This window comes from Telmatherina bonti (genome assembly GCF_933228915.1).
Source record: "Telmatherina bonti genome assembly, chromosome: 3".
NCBI classification, from domain to species: Eukaryota; Metazoa; Chordata; class Actinopteri; order Atheriniformes; family Telmatherinidae; genus Telmatherina; species Telmatherina bonti.
This window is the reverse complement of record NC_136621.1, coordinates 30,904,675-30,925,729: the sequence shown is the minus strand read 5'-3', so window position 1 is coordinate 30,925,729 and position 21,055 is coordinate 30,904,675. Positions and strand designations below refer to the sequence as shown.

Genomic DNA, 21,055 nt, shown 5'->3' with positions numbered 1-21,055 from the left:
TAAGCACAAAATTGTATTTTTAATCTGTATTTTTTTCAAATAAAAAAACATCACTTAAAATTTCAAATGGTTTTATTGATGACAACAAATGAGTGAAAATGAGTTTGAAACATTTCCATCTATTGCAGTCATTGCAGAGCAAACCTCTTCTAGTAAACTTCCTAACAGTTGTGATCTTGTAAATAAGCACAAAATTGTATTTTTAATCTGTATTTTTTTCAAATAAAAAAACATCACTTAAAATTTCAAATGGTTTTATTGATGACAACAAATGAGTGAAAATGAGTTTGAAACATTTCCATCTATTGCAGTCATTGCAGAGCAAACCTCTTCTAGTAAACTTCCTAACAGTTGTGATCTTGTAAATAAGCACTTAATAGGCTATTAAGTGATTTATGATTTCAATAATAGATTTATATGTAGTTAAAGAAAATGTTACAGACCCCTTCTTGTTTTTCTGTTTAACAACATAAACTTGGCTTGATTAGGGAAACACTTGTAAGATATAGAAATACTCTCATGAGTTGTATTTGCATCCTATGTCTTATACAACTGGTACCTTACGGGTTGTAGCTCTAGTGTCTAGATCATATTTAGGGGCATGAACAAACAAACCTACACTTGTATAGATTGCAGATCTTGGCTCAGATCTCTTCCTGGAGACTGGTTGCTGCAAAACTTTGATCAGGTGCAATACGATTAAACAAAACCCTCATTCTTTTCTGAGTCATCAAAGGGTAAACTCCAAAGATCAGACCACCCACATCTCGCCTTATAGTCCGTAAGAACTCATGTTACATTTCATGGCAGATTAACGTTTTATAGTGATACGGGTTTGCAGAGTTTCCTTCTGTGTGCTGAGTTAGAAAATCCACACAGCCGTAGGTTGTTCACATCAGGAAATAAGTTGCTGTTGAAAACTGTAAACTGTCCATCTTTTTGGTACAGAAAAAAAAAGATGATTATCTGCCTGAAACTTGTGCTGACAACGTGACTCTACAAGCTATTAAAACATTCAGTGTTTAAATTTTCCTTATTTTGAGAGAGTTCAGAAAGAAGGGTTATAAGGACTGTTGTGCTTTGTGACTGTGTGTAAGGTGAAACCTTGTTTTCTGTTAGCAGTGTACTCGCTCACCCTCCTCCTTCATTGAGACAGCCGAGAGGGAAACACTGGGACAAAGTCCTGGCAGGCGTCCTGCTCCAGCAGGGAACACGTGAGCCTGTAGAGGATTTAACTGTTCAGCTCCAGCTTCCCCTGTCACCACCAAGCAGAATCTTGTGTTTAATACGTCCAAAGACAGTATGTAAAATAGTGTTTCATAGTTCTTTTTATACATCAACAAAAATGAAGATCTAATAAATCTAAATCAGGGAAAATATTTTAAAACAAAAGATTTTATCAATCTTAGAAATTATTTTTGATTAAAAATTCATTAGTTCATTCTACTCACACTTTAAGTGTATGAGCAGCACATTACAATACAGCTTTTGATATCAAAAAGATGTTAAAAAATTTTTTTTATTTATTTATTTATTTTTTTAAGGAACAGATTGAGTCATCACCTTTCCTTGAACACCAGTCAGTCTTCATCTTGGTATATGACTACAAGTCAAATTCTACAGGTGACTTTGTGCAGCATGGCTCTCACAAATACAATCTTGGCTGTTTATTTCCTGTGCGATGTGCAACCGAACATCCTGGATATGGCTGTCAAAAAACCCCCCCACAAAAAACAACGTCAACACCCTGTCATCTTCCTGCCATCTTCCTGCTTGGTGTTATGTCACTGAGCTCTTCTGCCATTATTGTGCTTCTCCTCAAGTGAGACAGAACATTCTGGATGTCTTCTTGACAAACACACACACACACACACACACACACACACACACACACACACACACACACACACACACACACACACACAAACCCCACAAAAAAACAAGCCTGTTAGCTTTTACTAAGTGATTCTTATTTAAATGGTATAGAAAATTATTCATTATGTATTTGCTGTATGTTCCCTTTAAAAAATACATGTTACCCTAAAAAGAAAAGACAACACATTTTTTTCCCCAGTCATAGAAGACTTTATATTTTGTTTAAGCTTCTTTTGTCTATTACTATGGGACTATTCTCTAAACCAGGGGTGGGCAACTCTGGTTCTCGACAGCTGCAGTTCTGCAAGTGCTTTCCTTGCTGCAATACATCTGATGCACATCAGTCTTAATTAGTTCATCAGCTTGAAAGATCAGCTTGTGCATCAGCCTTAACCAGTGCAGAGCTGGATGTGAAGCTCTGCACTAGTCTGCTAATTACTTATTGATTTGATATAGGTGTGTTGCAACAGGGAAACTTGCAGGACTATGGCCCTTAAGAACTGGATTTGCTCAACCTTGCTCTAAACAAATTAGAGGTTCACAACCCTGACATACAGTGTTATAAGTTGTAATGAGTTTAGCAGAATGGTAATAATTAAGTTTAAAAAAGAATAATTGTTACCATATATTGTGTTTTATTTAACTGCTTTTAGTGATAATGTAACCAAATATTTTATTAATTATATTATTATATTGTTATTTTCTGATTTCTTAGTGTCTACCTGCATTCAGTTCTCTTGTGTAAATGTGTTTTTCTACATATGACATTCTTTCAACTGTTGTGTTTGTAGTGTCTCAAAAGCACTGAAAATCTTCATAAATGAAGATCAACAGCAACATATTTCCAAGCAAAATATTTCTACATGTGCAAAAATTTACCCTGCCTGTCGCCCAAAGCCAGCTGGGATAGGCTCCAGCTTCCCCGTGACCCTGCATTGGATTAAGCGGTTCAGAAAATGAATGAATTTTTTTTTTTTCTTCAAATAAAAAACATCAGTTACAATTTAAAGCAGTTTTATTGATGACAACAAATGAGTGAAAATGAGTTTGAAACATTTCCATCTATTGCAGTCATTGTAGAGAGCTCATCATTCGTTTTGGGTAAGTATTTTCTTCAACAACATAGTTTCTCTGTTGCTGTAGCAAAATGGATGAAGTTCATGGATCAACTTTCAATAGCAATCAGAAAAAAAAACAAAAAACAAAAAACACTTAATTGTCCTGTTAAGTGTTGAGGTAATGAGTAAAAGACTGTTGAGACAAATGGCCAGAGAACAATCATTCATACATAAAACACGGAGCGCATGAGCACCCAAACATGGTTCTTCTATTGCACATCATGACAAGCGGCGTACTGCAACAGCGGATTTCTGATAAAAAAGAAAGAAAAGTAAATGTAATAAACATGTCAGTGAGAAAGTTCCCTTAGATGATGCTTCAAACTCCAGATTTTTATGAGGCAGACAATTGAAGATGGAAGCCAAATTATTCCAGAGGAGTTGGTATCTCTAATCTGCATTTTCAGAGCGTACAGAGGCTGCAGCATCTGCAGCAGGTCAGATTTTACAACAAAACTAGAGTCCTGATGGAGCGAGCATAGCATTTACAGTGCAGTAAAAGTAAAAACAAAGACAGCAGCAAATACAAAGATGAGCATAAGGTTATTATTGGCAACCTAAAAAGTACTTGAATGGAGTTTGATCACTTTCAGTTTTTACCTTCCCCACCAATGAGAGATACTGTATGAGAGACGGTGGAAGAGAATTAAGACGAACTGCGTGTTTGTTCCACTACAGATCTGCAAAGTATCAATGTGTTTCCAAAGTCTTCTTCCCACAGCATCCAACATGCAAGCTCCCCACCAGTGGACATCACTGGATGCACCACTGACAGAAACTTCTGAATATACCAATGACCAATGGGTCGAGGAAAGTGTTCAAGAAAAAAGTGCATCATATTTTTTTTTTCAAATACTAACATTAAAAACAACACTCTTATAATAAACATCTGAAATATTTTTTTTCTCTATAGTGCAACAACAGACGGGATCAAATAAAGAAAAAAAAAGTTATTAACCTGCAGGCAATCAAAGCTCTTTAAACATCTAATAGTTTTCTTTCCACAGTAGCAGAACATTTAAGAAGGCAACTTAATGATTGATGCATGAACACAAACATGCCAACAGTATACACAGCACTCTTTTTATAGAAATAAATAGCTGAATTATCATCTTTATCCTCTTCTTAAATAATCTCCATTTCTATATGACTCTGATGCACATTTAATATAAAGTATCTAATACACAACTGCAATTTCATCACTACTGTTATACATAATATAATTCTCTATCTTTCATTCAACTTTGGAGAAAAAATTCTTACAGAATGAAGGCCTGTAAACTTCAGCTGTTTCACTCAAAAGTATGACCTTAGTATACCATGTTAACATCATATGTTGTTTTTTTCCCCCATTTTTTTCTACAAACATTATGTACAGATTAGTTGATAACGAAGGCAGGATTGTCTAAAACTCAAAATCAACAAGTGCTTTTTTTTTCTCTCTTTCTCTCGCTAATGTGTTGGCAAAGTGGCCTCCTGTTCCCACAATCCTCTGTCCTTCTGTCAAACTGAGCAGACAATCAGTACCAGAGTAGAATAATAATATTCAGTACTGGAAGAATATGAAAAAATGGACACCGACAAATGTTTTTACTTCTTTTCTGCAATAAGCAGTTACATTTTTCTTGATAAATGTAACCAAAATCCAACATTGGTGTTATTTGTTACCTGTGGGTTTTCCTTTTTTTTTTTTTTTTTTTTTTAACTGTAAAGCCTCCACAAGTAAAATAACTAATGTGAGGAAACAAAGTGCTGCCTTGTGGCAAGTTGATCTGTAGCATAATTCCCTTTTTAAACCATTAAAATACTGTGCATGATTTCTATGAATCAAAATGGTTGTGATGTGCTTCGGAAATATTGCACTTTCATAAAGTTGGGAAATTGGAATGAGAGAAATGCTCATTTTTGGTCCGTATTGGTCAAATAAATAGAAAAAGAAAATAAGAAAACAAAAATGGTAGACTCTGAAACTTTATAAAGTTGTTTTCTTTTGAAGTATTAATTGTTATTTTGAATGATGTTTGGATTTGTGGCTGCCATCAGTATCTTCCCAGTTAGAAAAATCCCGATTTAAAGAATCAGAAACAAATCCTTACTGGTGAGCCAAGCTGAAAGTCACATTACAGGGCTGCAAAAGAGGCCAAATTTTCACCATCTAAAACAACAAAATCCCCAAAAATTTAATAGCTGTTTGATTCAACACAAATAAATTTGCTTAGATGGTTAAAAATTTGCTCCTTCAGTGCCTTCAAGTCAGTAGTTTACAGCTCGACTCGCTCACGGGGAAACCTGTTTCTCCAAACTAAGGATATGTTCGCATTACCGGTCTGAAAAGATCCACATGTAGTAACTGCCATTAAAATAACAGATTTTTTTTTTCTCTGAAACATCTGGACACAAAGATCTTGCCATAAATCCTGAAAGTCTGATTGGTGCCACTTATGTTTTTGCACGCGTTAAACTCACTTGAATCAGATTCCATGTTTGTTTTTACTTGTTTACTGAGTGTTGTCATAAACCTGCTACACTACTACAATGCTGCTAGTGCAAAGGCTCAAACAGCAAATGATACCCATTTAGCTTTTCTTGTCCTTGTTAATCTTTTCCTGTAAAGCTGGACAAACGTCTGCCATGCAGGAAACTGAATCTCGTTCATAAATTTGCTGTGACAGCCTTGATATTCTTCAGCGTACATGTGTCTTTAATCTCCCACAACTTTGATGAATATGACTTTTTCATGTTTTTATCACAAATAATGCATGTAAAAATGTATCTTGTGCACATAAATGCTGTTTTAAGTGGGAAGTCACTGACATGAATGCTCAGTCTGAGACACTGATAGTCATCACTGCGTGGCATCAAATCTGAACTGGAATAGAACAATATGGCTGGTAATGTGAACATGGCTTTCAGGTGCTCTCACTGCTATCTGCACAGTTAAGACACCAACTGATCATATGAACTTCTCAGAGCTCTACTTAAAGAGAAAACAAAACAAAACAAAAACCCCTCCAACACCCACAAATGACAGCCCAGATTTTAAGTTATAAATGCAATTGAAGTTGAAACAACATCCCTATCAGAGGGTCATGTTCTCAGTAGATATTGCTGCTCATACTTTGTTAGAATTCCTGCAAAATACGTTTTACTGCAACCAAGTTAGTTTCCTAATTTGAAAGCAATGCTGAAGATCCGACCTGTTAGGTCTGAGTTCAGCATATGAATACTTTTTCCGTGCTGCAATGTGTCACACCGCGCCAGTTGTGTTATTGCGTGGAACCACCAGCAGATGGAGACAGAGGACGTCAGCTGATGAATATATCTAAGCGCTTCAAAATGACAGACCCTGCTAATAGGAATGGCACTGTTAATCATGAGAACTCAGATGATATACAAACACACCAACACCTGTACAAATCTGAACACTTGAGTTCTATATGAAATACAACAACTAATTACACTTATTTTCCATTCATATCAAACTCCAGTACTTGTAGTTACTTTTGACTGAAGCGATTAAACATCTGTCTCTTTTTCCTCATAATGGCACATCGGAGAAAACACTCACTGGAATAAGGACAAGACACCATTATAAATGGCACCAGTAACACCTGCCTTCTGACACAAACAGGTCCAGAGATACCACAATGAGCAAAAACACTAAATCCAGATTAGTGGCATGGTTTTGTTCACATTGGGAAGGAGAGGATGGAATAGGGGGGCAAAATGCAACATTGCCATGCACTGTCTAGAAGATCAGGTCTGTGTTACTGCGAGGCTGTCTTTACCCTCTCCATAGTGCCTGGATCCGGTGCAGCACATTTCAGTTCAGAGCGGAAGCAGTAAGTGTTCAGAAAAGTTAGCCCAGTTTTGACACAGTGATTCAGGACAGGCTGGGTGATTTATTCCCTCCCTCATTACTCACGCAAAGATAAAGCTCCCGCTAACCTTTGAATATGAGAGGCCACAGTCACTTCAGAAATGCTCTTTTGGGAAGTTCACAGGCTGTCCAGTATGCTCCTGCCTATGAGATGCTGCTTTTGAAAGTAGTCTTCATCAGTTATTGTGTGGATGCAAGCAGTAGCAATGCAGCACTATCAACAAGCTCCAAAGATTTCATGAAAGCAATCTGGCACTGTGCCACGATGCAAACCACTTTTAAGGTGAAAGCAACTGAGAGAGCGGGATAAGCTGTGTTTCTTCAGTAAAGTTTAAATAGATTCCAGGAGCGGCTGTAAGTCTAACGGCCTCACCAACGTAACAGAGATAATTAGGTAAATTAGCTTTTCTGTCTCAGATTAGTACTTCTGGGAAAATGCACACTGAGCCGTAGTCCATATTCGTCAAGGTGATTTGCCTTGCTTGTGTTTTTTTGACGCAAACGGATTCAACCATAGGAAGTGAGCTCAAACCAGCTGGATCTTTTTGATTGACTTGAGCCATGATTGCTCTCCTTGGAGACTTGACGACTGCACAGTAGATGTTAGCAGAGAGTGTCGGCTTTCACGTGGAGGATTTTGGAGAAGCCAGGTCTCTTCTTCAGAGCCTGAAAAGAGGAGAAGATATGAAAGCTGCCTCCTCTAAATTGCAAAGTCCCAAATATTATGTCTGACTTTTGTTTCATCACATGCTTCTGTATGCTTTTTCTACTGCTGTAGGTGTGTGGCACATAAAGCACAGCAGGTTAAACGTGTTTCTTGCTGCCCTAAGCTTCACATTTACACAACTAGTTTCAAAGCAACGATGAGATTGGAAGGCAAACTGCTTCCACAACAAACTTCAAGGTGCAGTGATAAAAGTAAATCACAGGTGTTTGCAGAGAGGCTGTTGCTGCAAGCCACCTCCCCACTGATTGTAACGTACCGCAATCTGACTCATCAAAACAAGCATAAACAAAAGCTGCCGTTCCAAAGCCTTTTATATCTCTGATTGTGTGTGGTCAGCCATAAAAAACACTCACAGTAAGCTGCTGCTCGTGTGGGTTCAGCCACAGCACATCTACAGTCACTTGTGGGACTTCAAGGACTGAATCATTGCTTAATTGTGATAAAAATAGATGCATCATACCCACTACCCATACAATAGTACATAAAGTCTATAAAAGACAATGAACTCAAAGCAAAGTGTTTAGCCAAGCCAGGTCTAAGGCAGCTGACCTCTGTTTGCCATTACATTCATACAAGTGGCAAAAGGCTGGATGAATTCCAATAAAATAGTAACACAAACTAGAGTCTGATAGTGCTGTTTAGGTGTTAACATGTCAGGAAATGTTTAAAAACTTCTGTAACTTAACGTCAACTGAGAAAAATGTGCATGTGCTGAGTGTGCTGATAGAACGGTGAAGTGCTGTTACCTGCAGCTTGTTCACCATTTCATCAAACAGTTTTCTAGCTTCTGGGCTATTCGGGTCCTCAAAGTAGTCTTCTATTCCAATCTGAACCACGATGGACTTGAGATTGCGGCAAACACCTGCATGATTAGAAGGAGGAGGAAAAAGGAGGAGTCGGGAGCAGTATTTATGGTTTATCTGAGTTTTCTTACATTGGATTTGATTATGCACATATTAAAAGTAAAACACTGATTGCTACGATTGACTAATTGTTGACTTTTTTATACTGTTGTATGGAGTAGGTCTGAAACTCACTGTTGAAGTGAAGCAGGGCTTTTGGGGTGACTGGTGTGGAGGTTAGAACCAACATTTCTAGACCTTTCAGACCCTCTCTGCAAACCTCTGCTGCCACCTCCTGGTTGATTTCACTTACATGGTCCAACTCTAACACCTGGAGGCGCATGCAGTTCCTCGCTGCACAGATAGAGAAGATAAGGACCGAAGGAGTTAAAATAAGGGTAAAGTAAAGGTCATGGTAAGACACAGCAAATGAGAGTTTGAAAACAATAAAAACTAAAAGCAGAATATAGCAGAATGTGTCTTTATCACACTGTGGTTATCAGTTATATTATGTTGTTGTGCATTAGCTTCAAAAAGCTATCTGTTATGTCTTGCTGTGTATTTAACTATTTAGCCTACTATTTTATTCTACCTGAATCTGTATATGTTGGGTCATTGTCTCCAAATACATAAAATCACAACATGAAGCGATAATGGTTTCCTTTTGTGAGAAGAACAGATGAAATGTAGCAGTACAGATGCTGGAAGAGCTACACCCAGCCCAGATAATCAGAATTACAGTCTGTGGATTGAAGGGTGAAGTTAATGTCCTTGTGCCACAGTAGTTACAGAATATTGAAGTGTTTACCGACACTGTGGACTATCTCAGTGAGGAGATCCCACCATGGAGAACAGAGTGCTGTTTACGCCCAAAGTTGCAGGAAAAACTAAAGTCAGTGGAAGCTCAGTGGACTGATGCTGAGCTGTGACTGTGAAAGAGCTGATAATCACGGCCTCATTTTTTACTGATACTAATTTGAGATCTCATAAAAGAAGTTTGGTTCAGTAAAGCTTAAATCAGCTGTTTTACTTATTAGCCATGTAAAGTCTGTCCAAAATCTGTAAACTATGCCCAATTTTATCAACTTGAAGATTGAGTCAACTACTAGTGTGTGGCTGAATGGCTAAGAATGCACATTTATTTCTGCTGTATGCTAACTAAAAAAATAGGCACGGATGCAAACACAATTGTAGCTTTATATTGCAATGTTTACCAAGTGAAGCCAATCCTTGAATCCCACATCCAGCCCCGCCAACACCAAGAGCACGGAGGTGTGGCCAGCATCTTCCAATTGTCTGCAGACATCGGTTACTGAAGCGAGCAGGTTGTTGGCTAAAAGAAAGAAGCATTTCACTCAGTGTACACTAGAGCTTTTAAGGTCTGCGTAGTTCTGAAAAAGAAAACTAGATATTATTCTGTGTATTACCATGGGTGTAAGGGTGCCACTTGTAAAGAAATAATGTCTCTGCAACCTGCACCAAGTGCCCAGATCACCTCCTGACCAACTGGATCTGTTGCACTCCTGAGAGAAAACAAACATAACACTGTAAAAACAGACAATATGTGAAACTTTACGTTCATCAGTTGAAAAATTGATCAGTGTGCAAAGTTTCAAGAGTGTCGGGATCTGTGTGTGGTTGCCAACCTGTATGTTACAGCCTGGAGGGCTCGGCAGTAGCAGCTGGCCAGCCAGAGGGAGCGATCAGTCAACAGGTTTGGGCAATGGGAAATCTTCAGTATCAGCAAGTTACTTCCAGTGGCCTTTAACAACGCCTCCAAACCCTCCTCAAGACAGCCACTTAGACAGAAATGTAACGGAAGGTCAAGAGAAAAAGGCAGACAGAGAAGAAAAAGTCATTCTTACATCTGCAGCACATTACAAAATGCTCCTATCCTAAAAGACTCCTGATCAACAAATGCGCTAACAGCAGGTTTAATCTCTGTCTGCACATTTAATTAACACTTCACTTTTCTGCTCATGCTAAAATATCTGCTTTTAGTTGAACCAAGAAGGGCATCCAGAGTAAAACAGGCAAAAATACAACTATGCGAATAGGGCTTCCATACTGGCTCATTGGTTGGAAGCCGATGACTCACAACAACTAAAATCTCTGCTTTTCTAACAGGAAATAAAAACTGTAAGAGTATAATCAGACTACATTGTGTTCATCACTTATGTTCTTTCTGCCAGCTTCCTCTTATTGATCACTGCTTGAGGAGTTTGCATAGCAATGCTCTTTATGGAGCAACTGTGGGACAACTGCGTTGCTGCAACTCCCTGCCTGTATCTCTGTCTGTACATGCTGTTTCTGTGTCTCACCGTGTGCTTTTCAGGTAGTCCTCCTTGCTTTCCTTCTTACCGCGCTGTCTTGGTTTAAGGTTTTGCAGGATGAGAGAGTGTGTCTGAGTGCACCACTGAGACAATGTGCTCAGGAACTGAGGGGGAAAAAAAAAAAAAGAACATGGAGATGCGAAACCACTGCCATAAAGATTATACTCACTGCTGCATTCACCTCTGCTGTATAAATGCTCATGTTTAAAAATCAAACACAACAAGTAAATGGGGAAAACTCACCTTGGAAGAAATGCGAGCGTTTTCTAGCAGCACTCTGGTCCACACAGCTGGGTGGCGGGCCACAAATCGCCAGTTGCGGCACACCTCAGCAGCTTTCAGCAGAGTTTTGGTATCCAGGTAGGTGAAGATACAGAACAGGGCTGCACGCATCTTCAAGATCTCTGGACTGATCACCTCGTTGGACTTGGACGGGCTCTTTTCATGGCGACATTGCTTGGAGTAGACCCCCTCAGACCGACCTGTTGGAATAAACGAGTTTTTAAACACTTGATAGGCTGCTCATTATCATCTGTTACTGGACTGTACCAGTTTCAGCATGTGGCACACAGAAGGTCTTTTTCTACAACATTTATTTGATGGGAAAGCTATTTTAATAAACATATCTACATAGCAGTTATGTAATGAATAGGGCTGTGACAAAATGCCTTTGTCCCGATTCGATTCTGATTTTTTGGGTACCGATTCTATTTAAATTGCGATTCTTGTTCGATATTGCTGATTTTTGTAGATTAAAAAGAAACAAAAAAAAATTATAAACCCTTTTTTTTTCTGCAAGTAATTGTTCTTGATTTCAGTTAGGAGAAAACAACACAGTAGCTAGACCATCATTCTGCTGCTATAATGCCCAAGAAGACAAGTAAAAAGATCAATAAAACCAATAAAAATTACAAATATTTTAAAGTGGATTAATGTTATTTCATTGAAAAAAAACTATTTTTTAACAAAAAAAAAAAATCAATTTTAAAATTGTGAAACAAAAAAATCCAGATTTCGATTCGATTTTCCCACCCCTCATACTGAATATGATAATAAAATGCATTAATTTTGGGGTTTGACAATTCCAGCTTTTTAAAATGAGGAAGTTTCTATTTAACAGGCTCGAATGTAATTGGACGAATGGATATGATCACATTTTAAACACTCAAGAATATTTTTCAGCGAACTAACATGCTGATATAAGCAAAGCTTTTCGTCCATCTTGAAGCTTTGACATGAATCCAGATGTCTTCAGCTACTGTCTTTCTGAAGCTGTGCTCATTTTTTCTTCCCATCATTTTGGTTCAGGTTGATTTATGTTCGATCTCGCCACAGAATGCTGCAGCCCAGAAATGTTCTGACATTTACAGACATTTTTTTTCCCCAGCAAAGTCTAATCTGGCCTTTCCATTCTGGATGTTTCAGAGTGGTTTGCAATATGTGACGAATCCTCTTTATTGCTGCTGGTCAAGTCCTGGAAGGTGTTTTTCACTAGACTGTATAATGTGAGAGTTTTTTTCCTATTATGGAAAGAATATTGCTATTGAAAACTACATCAATCAATGTCTAGGTCTGGCTGAGCTCACCGGTTGTACCAAACTGTTGATTTGTTCACTGCTTTAGTTGGAGTTATTTTCCTAAGAAAGAAAAATTTCACCAATATTAGGAGTTTTCTAAAACAGAAAGATGATGGTATGCACTGACAATTCATGTGGTACATAATATACATACATAATACAGCATCTTTCCCAGATTCTTCTCTGTCCCTATTAAAAAAAATACATATTTGTCACATGGTGGCGCCAATCTTCAAGCAAAAAGACACAAGTATTTTTCTTTGCTTCTCTTCAGTCTGTCTACTGCTATCCACTGGATAATGCTATGTGTCCAATCCGAGCCTGGCTTATGCCTCTCAGCAAGATTGCTCTTACATGACTCACTTCGTCTTCGGCCTTGGAAGGTGTCTGCTCGCAGCCATCAGGGCTGTGAACCAACGCTTGCTCCCTCACTTTCTCTTTCTTTCCTTCTCAGACACACCACCTACACTCAAGATTGCCAACCGAACTAAAAAAGCCAAGCAGGGTTTTACACGATGAAACAAAAGTAGTGTTCTAGCAGACTAATGTCGTCCAATAAATCCTGGCAAAGACTTTGCCAATAAGGAGAACCACGTCAGAGGGGAGGGATGCCAGTAGCGTGTGAAGTGTTACGTGAGAGAAATTTTTTCAGCTAATTCGGAGGTCATAGTTGTTTGTATGATTTTGTCACAAAGCTTTGGCCCAGTTGCATTCTACTCCAGATCCAACTGGCATTTTGATACCTAACAACAGGGGAAAGCAGAACACAAAGTGCAGCAGCAGTGAGTTGAAGGATGCTGGCAGGACGAAAGGATAACAGAGAAATGAACATCTGTGGTGCAGCTGAGCTGTGCAGGAAAGCCTGGCGATTTCACATGGCTCTACACAAAGCTCAATATGACTGGAGGAATTGAGCCAGTATAACACAGAGATGCTATACTGCACAAACAAGTAGAAAATTGGCAGCAATATATAACTAAAGCTGCTTGTTAACCACATATTTGCAGAAGGAACTAAATGAATGACGTTAATATATTTAGGTTTACATTTCAGTTATAACTGCATTGTAACCACATAGTAGCTGTCTGGTCTATAATCAAGGGAGTGACAAACACTTTCTAACCTTAAATTTTGATTTAGCAAGAGATCTAAATCAACCACTTGTCTAATGGGAGGTAATTGTAAATCCTTGCACCTGTGTGTCTGAGTTACAAACTGGATTTATGAGAAACACAAGGTGCACATGATAAGAATGTCCATTCCTGTTACAAGCTTCCCGCAGCTGCTACCTGTGTTCGGGCGGTATGCTGCTCTGCTGTGGTGAGGATAGGGTGCAGCGGACTGCTGGACTTCAGCTACAGCTCTCCTCTCTTGCTCCCACATCTCCACTTCAGACTCTGTGGTCCGGGAGCCCGCGTCAGATACGTCCCCTTCTTCACCTTCGGTGCTGTTCCTGTAAGGTCGCCGCTGCCAGTTCTGGATAGCCTGTTTACGAAGACCCCAGTTTCTTGAACATCCAGGTGAACGCTCATAACCCCCCTCACCCAGTCGGCACTGCATGTGATAGTACTGAGCCTCGGGACATTCCTCCATGGGATGCATCTCAACGCTGTCACTGTCATAACCTCCTGAGCCCTGGGAGGCAGATTTGATCCTCCCTGATGCTCTGCAGCAGAACAGAAGGTATTGATCAATATGATAAATTTTTTATTTGATAATTAAAATATACTATATTTTTACAATCAAATAAATAAGATTTATTTAAGTAAAAATAAAGTGTCAATAGAAATAATCAGACCATTAAAAAAAAACTCATGTTTTGTTATTAAATGTGAAACTACTGATAGGAGCCAGATGAAAGCTAAATAAACCCATCAACCAATATTTCTGGCATACACTATTTTACCCATGAATAACAGTATAAAAATGACAAATTTTGATTTTTTTCTTTTTTTTTTTTTTCCTGATTTTAACTCGTTTGCTTCTTGGTCAGACACATAACCGTAAGGTTGCCAGGCAACCGGTTGATACTGCAATAACTCAACGTGCCAAGACATGAAATATTCCTCTAAATATAAACCCCATCTGTTAGGGTACATGAAGATTTTTCCTCCTTGTTTTCATGATGTTTGATTTGTTTGATTTATTCATTTATTTTTTTTGCAACTTTTTTTTAGCCTTTCTTTGATGTTGAACAGATGACACCCACAAAATAAACTGCTGCAAAGAGATTGCACAGATTTAAACAAAAAAAGTGGGATTGACATAGAGCTGATACTTTAGAGAGGAATGAGGGCATCTTTTGCTCATACAAACTGGTAGCATAACCAATGAGAACTTAATAATCGGTGGAGGAAACGTACTGTACTGCCTCTTGTATTATCTTTCTGAATGTCCTGTTCACCAGTGAAACTGTTCAAATATTCTGTCATTAAGCTATCATCTACCATCTGTCTGACATGTTGCTACAAAAATGATGCATTTAGTCTGATGACTGACATAAATATTTGTTGAGGTCATAGTCGATAAGTCACAAAAAACTGTTGCACACTGTTAAAACTGACCTTTGAGCCAACTACTAAGAATGTATTGATCCTGGATGAGTAGCGGTAACTAAAGGCAGAAGACTTAGAGGATTATTTCTGGCCTAAGTTTGTGTGTATGTGTGTCGTGCCATCAATGATTCAGTCGGGAAGGCCTGACAGGTTCTGAGTGACGTCACGGCAGGAAACACATTCCCATACCAACTGGGGATGACAGCTGTGTTAGTCAGTGTACTACAGTATGGCCATGTGTCTGAAACTGGCAGCAGAAACCCAGAAATACTTCGGTCACAGCCCATGTGGTGAGACATCCACCCTGCATCTCAGCACGGCTACTGAATGCAAGTCTGACTAAAACTGCAGTCTACTCCTCATAACACAATGTTCAATTCTGCATGACATATATGTAGTCATAAAATATTATTATCATAATTATCTCAAAATGAAAGTCAATAAGTAAGAGGTGAAGACACTGTTGTTGATACTAAACAAACTAGATTCAGTAAGTCTCTCTCCGTATGATGTGGATGAATTTTCATGCTGGAAAACAAAAATATGAAATAAAAAAAAGGCAAACAATAGAAAAACAAAAGAAAAACTTTGATTTTTTTTTTTCCACGGGAAGCAAAAAAAAAAACATCTTCAAAGCAGATTCTCTGCTGTGTGAATGTTACAGAAAAACTGATGTTAACACAATAATCTTCTGATCTTCATCTTACATTATTATGAGGCACGCAGCAGCCTATGATAATAATGGCTGGCTCACCCATCTGCTTTCTAACATTTTTCTGGAGGGAAAGTAATGGGAGCATGTGTGCTTACAAAGATTTTGACAGGAGACAGACAAGTTGCACCCCGAAGACTGTGGCGAGTGAGCACAGTGGATGCTGGTTAAAAGCTCTGCAAGCTCTGCAGCTTCAGTTCCATGTAACTCACAGATTCTGTTTCACTACAGGAGCCCTGACGGTAGATAAACACACCAAGGTGCTGCAAATTCATTCAGCCTGGAGCTCTAAAATTTCCTGCTGCATCAAAATAATAAAAAAAGAGAAACAAAAGACTTCATAATTCCTTCTAGTGCACAAGAGAAAAGGCTAATGGTTCTGCATTTGATGGTGCCTAGCTGTTTCTTAACTCACCAGTGGAAGTCCCTGTAAGTGAGTATGTATGGAGCCTTAAAGCTCCTTATACTGATTACAGTCTGTTAGTCTGATTACATTTCAGACTCAACACTGCATTAAAAGAAGGATTTTTGTCAGTATGCAACCTTGTGGATTGCTTGTGGGTGTTGGGGGTTAAGGTAAGAGACAAAGATCGAACTCTGCAAATATGGACCAGGAATGGTGTGCTGGTGACTTACCCTGTACTGGGGGAGGAGCGTCTCTCCGACACCTGGTACATTCCCCGAGTGCTCCCAGAGATGCTGGAGTTTCTCTGAAGAGAGAGAATCCAGAGAGACAGCACTTTTGATATTTTACGCACACACACATTTGTATAAATTTAAGCTCTTGAAGAACTGGAGACATTGACAATTCTTTGATTTCATCCTTATCGCCCATTGCAATTCACACTAGTTTAGACTGACAAGATAAAGTTAAACATATATTTTCTAGAATAAGAAAAGATATAATAGACAATACATTCAGTACAATGTATTATCTTTCATCAAACACTTTCTTAGCACGCCTTTAACAAAAAGATAAAGGGTACAGAAGAGTGTAAAAACTTTCCACATCACAGAAAATAAAACGCATGTGCTGAGACAGCCTATTTTTTTCAGTTATCAAAGGAAAGTAGGCTAAATGGGGTCTGACAGCAGACATTTTTGTAAAACTAAATCCAATCCAGAGTCAAATGAACAACACAGCTGCTCCTCTAATTAAAGACATTAAATTAATCTAATTAAAGCCACAGCATGGCTTAATACTGATTACATGTCATTTAGCATCCTGCTTTCAGATGTAAGCATGTACTGCACAAATGAATAAAACAACTTAGCAATGATGACTAACTCTCAACAACGGTTAAGCAAAGAAGCTTATGAAGACTGGCAACATTACTCCATTTTCACAACGACTCAAGAGAAATACAATAAAATATTAAACATGGTAAAGATTAATGTCATGTTTGATTTCCTGCAAATCAGAGAAGTCCAGCAGCCGGTGTAGAATACCTTGTTATTGACTGAAAGATTACTTAATTACAATATTAATACTAAAGGAAAGTAGACTAGCATCATTTAATAAGATTCAAAAACAAAACATGCACAACATATTTTTTTGCATATTTTATATTACATTTTCGTAACTTATGTCTAAAGCTGACATTTTTACCTAAAAGTGATTGTAATTAAATATGTTCATGGGCGTTTTCACTCTGAATAAAACAACAATGTTCTCACCCCTGTCAAGAAATCATGCTGCATTTATCTATCTAAACGGGAAGTAAGTGGACATTTTAAATCTTCAAAAATAAAGTAAAAAATACTCAACTGAAACATGTGCATTACATGAATGAAAATTGATTTCAAATACCTTGATTAAGCTAAGCTAAGATGTATAGGGTTCGAATTCTAAAACATAAAAAAAGGGAAAACATCATGGGGTTTGTTGTGATGTTGTTTGGTGACCTGGCTAAAGAAATGGCAAACAAGATCAAGGCTGCTGAACTAAGACAAGAGGAAACTAAGATCCATCGGTATGATATAGTATCATATGAACTGGATCGTACAATGCTGTAAAATCTCAAGTTAGACACAGGTTTTTATTTCTTTGAGATATTATCAACATTTGGCCCACAAAACAACGTAATGCTAAAAAAAAAAAAAGGATGCTGCTCTGAAAGCAGATGAGAATTTAAAATCTATTTGGTCTTAGGTGTGGAACCTGACGCTCAATAGATTTCCCTGAGAACAAATTCCTCTTGTCACTTTCACACATCCCTAGAGGCTGACTGTGCACGGATGTGTGAAGTGTTTGCACAAGTACATAAACATAAATGAGAGTGTGAAGCAGTGCCAGGTAGAACTCTTTGTACCAGACCGCCGACATGCCACAGAGGGAAAATGTGCACAAACACAGACATTGTCCATCCCTCCCTGCCTCTCTTTATCTCTGCATGACTCGCACAGCTTGTTTCTGGCCTTCCTCCAGTGAAACTGGACCATTCCTGGACAGACTGCAGTGCAGGCAGAATGTTGATACGGCTCCAAAAAATGGATGGAATAAAAACACACATTCATCTGAAGAGGCTTTGGTGAATTTTCAAGTATAGCTCAGAAGCCTACGATACCTCTCCTCTCTCTCTGTTGCAAAGCCAAAAACTTCCAAAAAGCCACAATCTAATGAAAGCTGCGCTCTCCTTGTTTCATGTGAGGAAAGACTTTAATTCACAACGGAATGAAGGAGAGAGTCAGTGGAAAACAAGTCATCCATTCCTTCTCTCGTCTGTCTTAAAATACCTCTGTGGCTCTGAAAAGTGTCTCCTAGGAGATGAGGGCAACCTTGTACACGGCAGATGGAGAGACAAAGAGTCAGTCTGTGAAGGTGGGTGGTTGGTTGGGTGACATCTCTGGGCTTCCCTTAACAACATAACAAGGTACCAAGTAGTTTGAGTGTGACTCCACATATGTAGTTGTCATGCTGGTTATTCACACAACTACTACAGAGCACAAGCACAAGCATGAGCACAAACATAAACCCTGAACTGGTTTAAATTGTATCTCTAGTGCCAAAATCACTCTAATAATTCACATCTAAACCATTTCCTATATCTTCTGGTGTACCTCAAGACTCAGTGCTTGGACCTCTCTTGTACATTAAAAAAACCCCTCTCCCCAGTAATATTTTCCATAAATGCAATATTAATTATCATTGCTATGTGGATGACACCCACCTCTACATGTACACAAAGCCTAACCGGTCCTTCTTACCCACTCCCATTAAGACTGCTTGCTAGAAATCAGATCATTTATTCATTCATTATCCTAACCGCTTAGTCCGATTAAGGGTCACGGGGAAGCTGGAGCCTATCCCAGCAGTCTTTGGGCGAAAGGTGACGTACACCCTGGACAGCTCGCCAGTCCATCTCAGGGGAAATCAGATCATGAAGTTCTTTTAAGATCACACTTTTCTTAAAACTCTCTAAAACTTAAAACTTAGGTCCTTTTCATTGGCACATTTACCTTCCCCGAGATCACATCTCTCACACCCAGTGGTAGTGTTGTTCTGGTCCACTCGCTGGTTATGTCCTGTCTTGATAATAGCAACTCTCTTATTTTTGGTTTACATGACAAGTTCCTCCATAAGCTTAACTGTTTCAAAACTTTGCTACCTGTATTTTTTTTTCAGAAACCCCTCCGTCTGTCTTATTACACCTGCTATGCATCAACTACACAGGCTTCCAATTAAAATCCATATCATCTACAAAATCCTACTTCTCACATTGAGGCCATGAACAACATCACCCTTCTGTATCTCACTGAGCTCCTACACATTAACATACCCAGCCATACTCTCACATCTTCCTCCTCCACAAACTCACCATCCCACCTGCTCACTTAACCACTATGGGGTCGAGAGTCTTCAGAACCCCCTTCCCTCCGCACCTGCCCTTGGAATTCCCTGCCATTGAACATTAAACAATCTGATTTACTTGCCTCCTTAAAATCCCATAAAACACAGCTTTTTGGAGTTGTGTATGCTCTTTACTTATAGGACTGGAATGATCTTTTACATGTTTTATATGTCTTGGGGTTCTTGGCTTCCTTCCCTTTATCTTAATCTTATTTATACAGCGACCTTGAGTGTCCTGAAAGGCACCTTTAAATAAAATGTATTTTTACTTTTAGTGATATTTGAATTCAAAAAGCGTCTGTCTTAATGTAGACAACAGTTTAAAGCTGGGGAAGGCAATCTTGCTCAGAGACATTTTTTTTTACTCTGAGGGAAATGATTCCTCATCCTGATAGTAGTCTGTACATTTTAATTATCATGAACAATAAGAAATATAGTTAAACCCCTCAGTTTACTGTAAATCTGTAAAACCTCTGCCCAATATAAACGTTCAGACCGAACTGAAGTTATTAATTTCTTATATTTCGTAAACTTCCTCTCCCAGCTCCCCTCCTCCCCCTCCCACAGCGCATACTTGATAGCCACACCCTGCATACAAATAGCGTGTTAGGATGAAAATACAAAGTAGTGAAGAAGAAACTCGGAAGGCAACATGGCTGAGAAAATGCAGGAAGGATGTTACAATGTGATGTTTTCCAGGTTCCAGGTTCCTGTTTGATTTTGTAGTTTTTCCGTTTCCTGTGTAGCCTTGTTCTCGTTAGGTAGATTACCTGGTCTCGTCAGTTCATTCTTTACACCTGTGTCTTGTTTAGTTCTGTCAGTATTTCTAGCCCTCAGTTCAGTTGTGTTTTGCTGGTCCATTGTTATGTTTGAGCCTATGTTTAGTCCTCTGTCTGGAGTAAATAAAGAAACGTCAATTCTGGAACCTACTCTGCATCCGCTCATCTCTGCATTTGGGTCCTCACCTCCACCACACCTTGACAAAGGATTTCGCGACCCGGCTCAGTTTCTTTGCCTACTCCCAAGGAGCAAAACCAGAGATGGAGGAGCCAAGACAGGGTGCTACTTTCACATCTTGCTAGCTCTTCAACATTACCTATCCCAGCTTTAAGTCAGTAATGGTGGACATGGTTAAATAAAATTACTTAAAAAAGAAGAGAAAAATGCATATTTTGATGACTGGAAAATCTAGATGCAACATGATTACCCTTCGGATCAGGTTAGAATTCCAAGTTAACGTAACTCACAAAGGAAGAAGATGTAAACTTTATGCAGAAAAGCTGAGCAGAGATTTGAACTGGGAACTTTCTTATTGTGAGGACTCAGTGTAAACTACCACTATCTAAACTGATAGACAATATCATTAAACTAAAACTAAAAATGAAAATAAAAAGAGGAAATTTGTGTCAGGCATATCTGGACCACATTGCATCTGATTAAAAATCAAGCTAAAGCCTTGAGAGAATGAGCAGGGCTTGGTTTCCATGGCAGCACACACATTTGCACAACCTAAAACAGGTCACCTCTTTTTCCAAAGGTGTTGGATAATAATTTGAGTAAGTGGCATTTTAAGAACAACCTCATGC

At 38.7% G+C, this 21,055-nt stretch overlaps 1 protein-coding gene across 1 annotated transcript in view; it reads right to left on the bottom strand.

Moving 5' to 3' along the window:
• Window positions 1-7,274: 7,274 nt before the first annotated feature.
• Window positions 7,275-21,055, bottom strand: part of fbxo41 (F-box protein 41) — a gene marked incomplete at its 5' end in the record, with an annotated part of 31,862 nt that continues 18,081 nt past the window's right edge. The window contains 10 exons of the mRNA XM_079265140.1: window positions 7,275-7,539; window positions 8,347-8,462; window positions 8,638-8,796; window positions 9,657-9,775; window positions 9,870-9,965; window positions 10,089-10,241; window positions 10,764-10,879; window positions 11,019-11,257; window positions 13,642-14,018; window positions 16,256-16,329. Of these exons, the coding sequence (XP_079121266.1) occupies window positions 7,477-7,539; window positions 8,347-8,462; window positions 8,638-8,796; window positions 9,657-9,775; window positions 9,870-9,965; window positions 10,089-10,241; window positions 10,764-10,879; window positions 11,019-11,257; window positions 13,642-14,018; window positions 16,256-16,329 (1,512 nt within the window). The 3' untranslated portion in view covers window positions 7,275-7,476. The remainder of the gene's footprint in view (window positions 7,540-8,346; window positions 8,463-8,637; window positions 8,797-9,656; window positions 9,776-9,869; window positions 9,966-10,088; window positions 10,242-10,763; window positions 10,880-11,018; window positions 11,258-13,641; window positions 14,019-16,255; window positions 16,330-21,055) is intronic.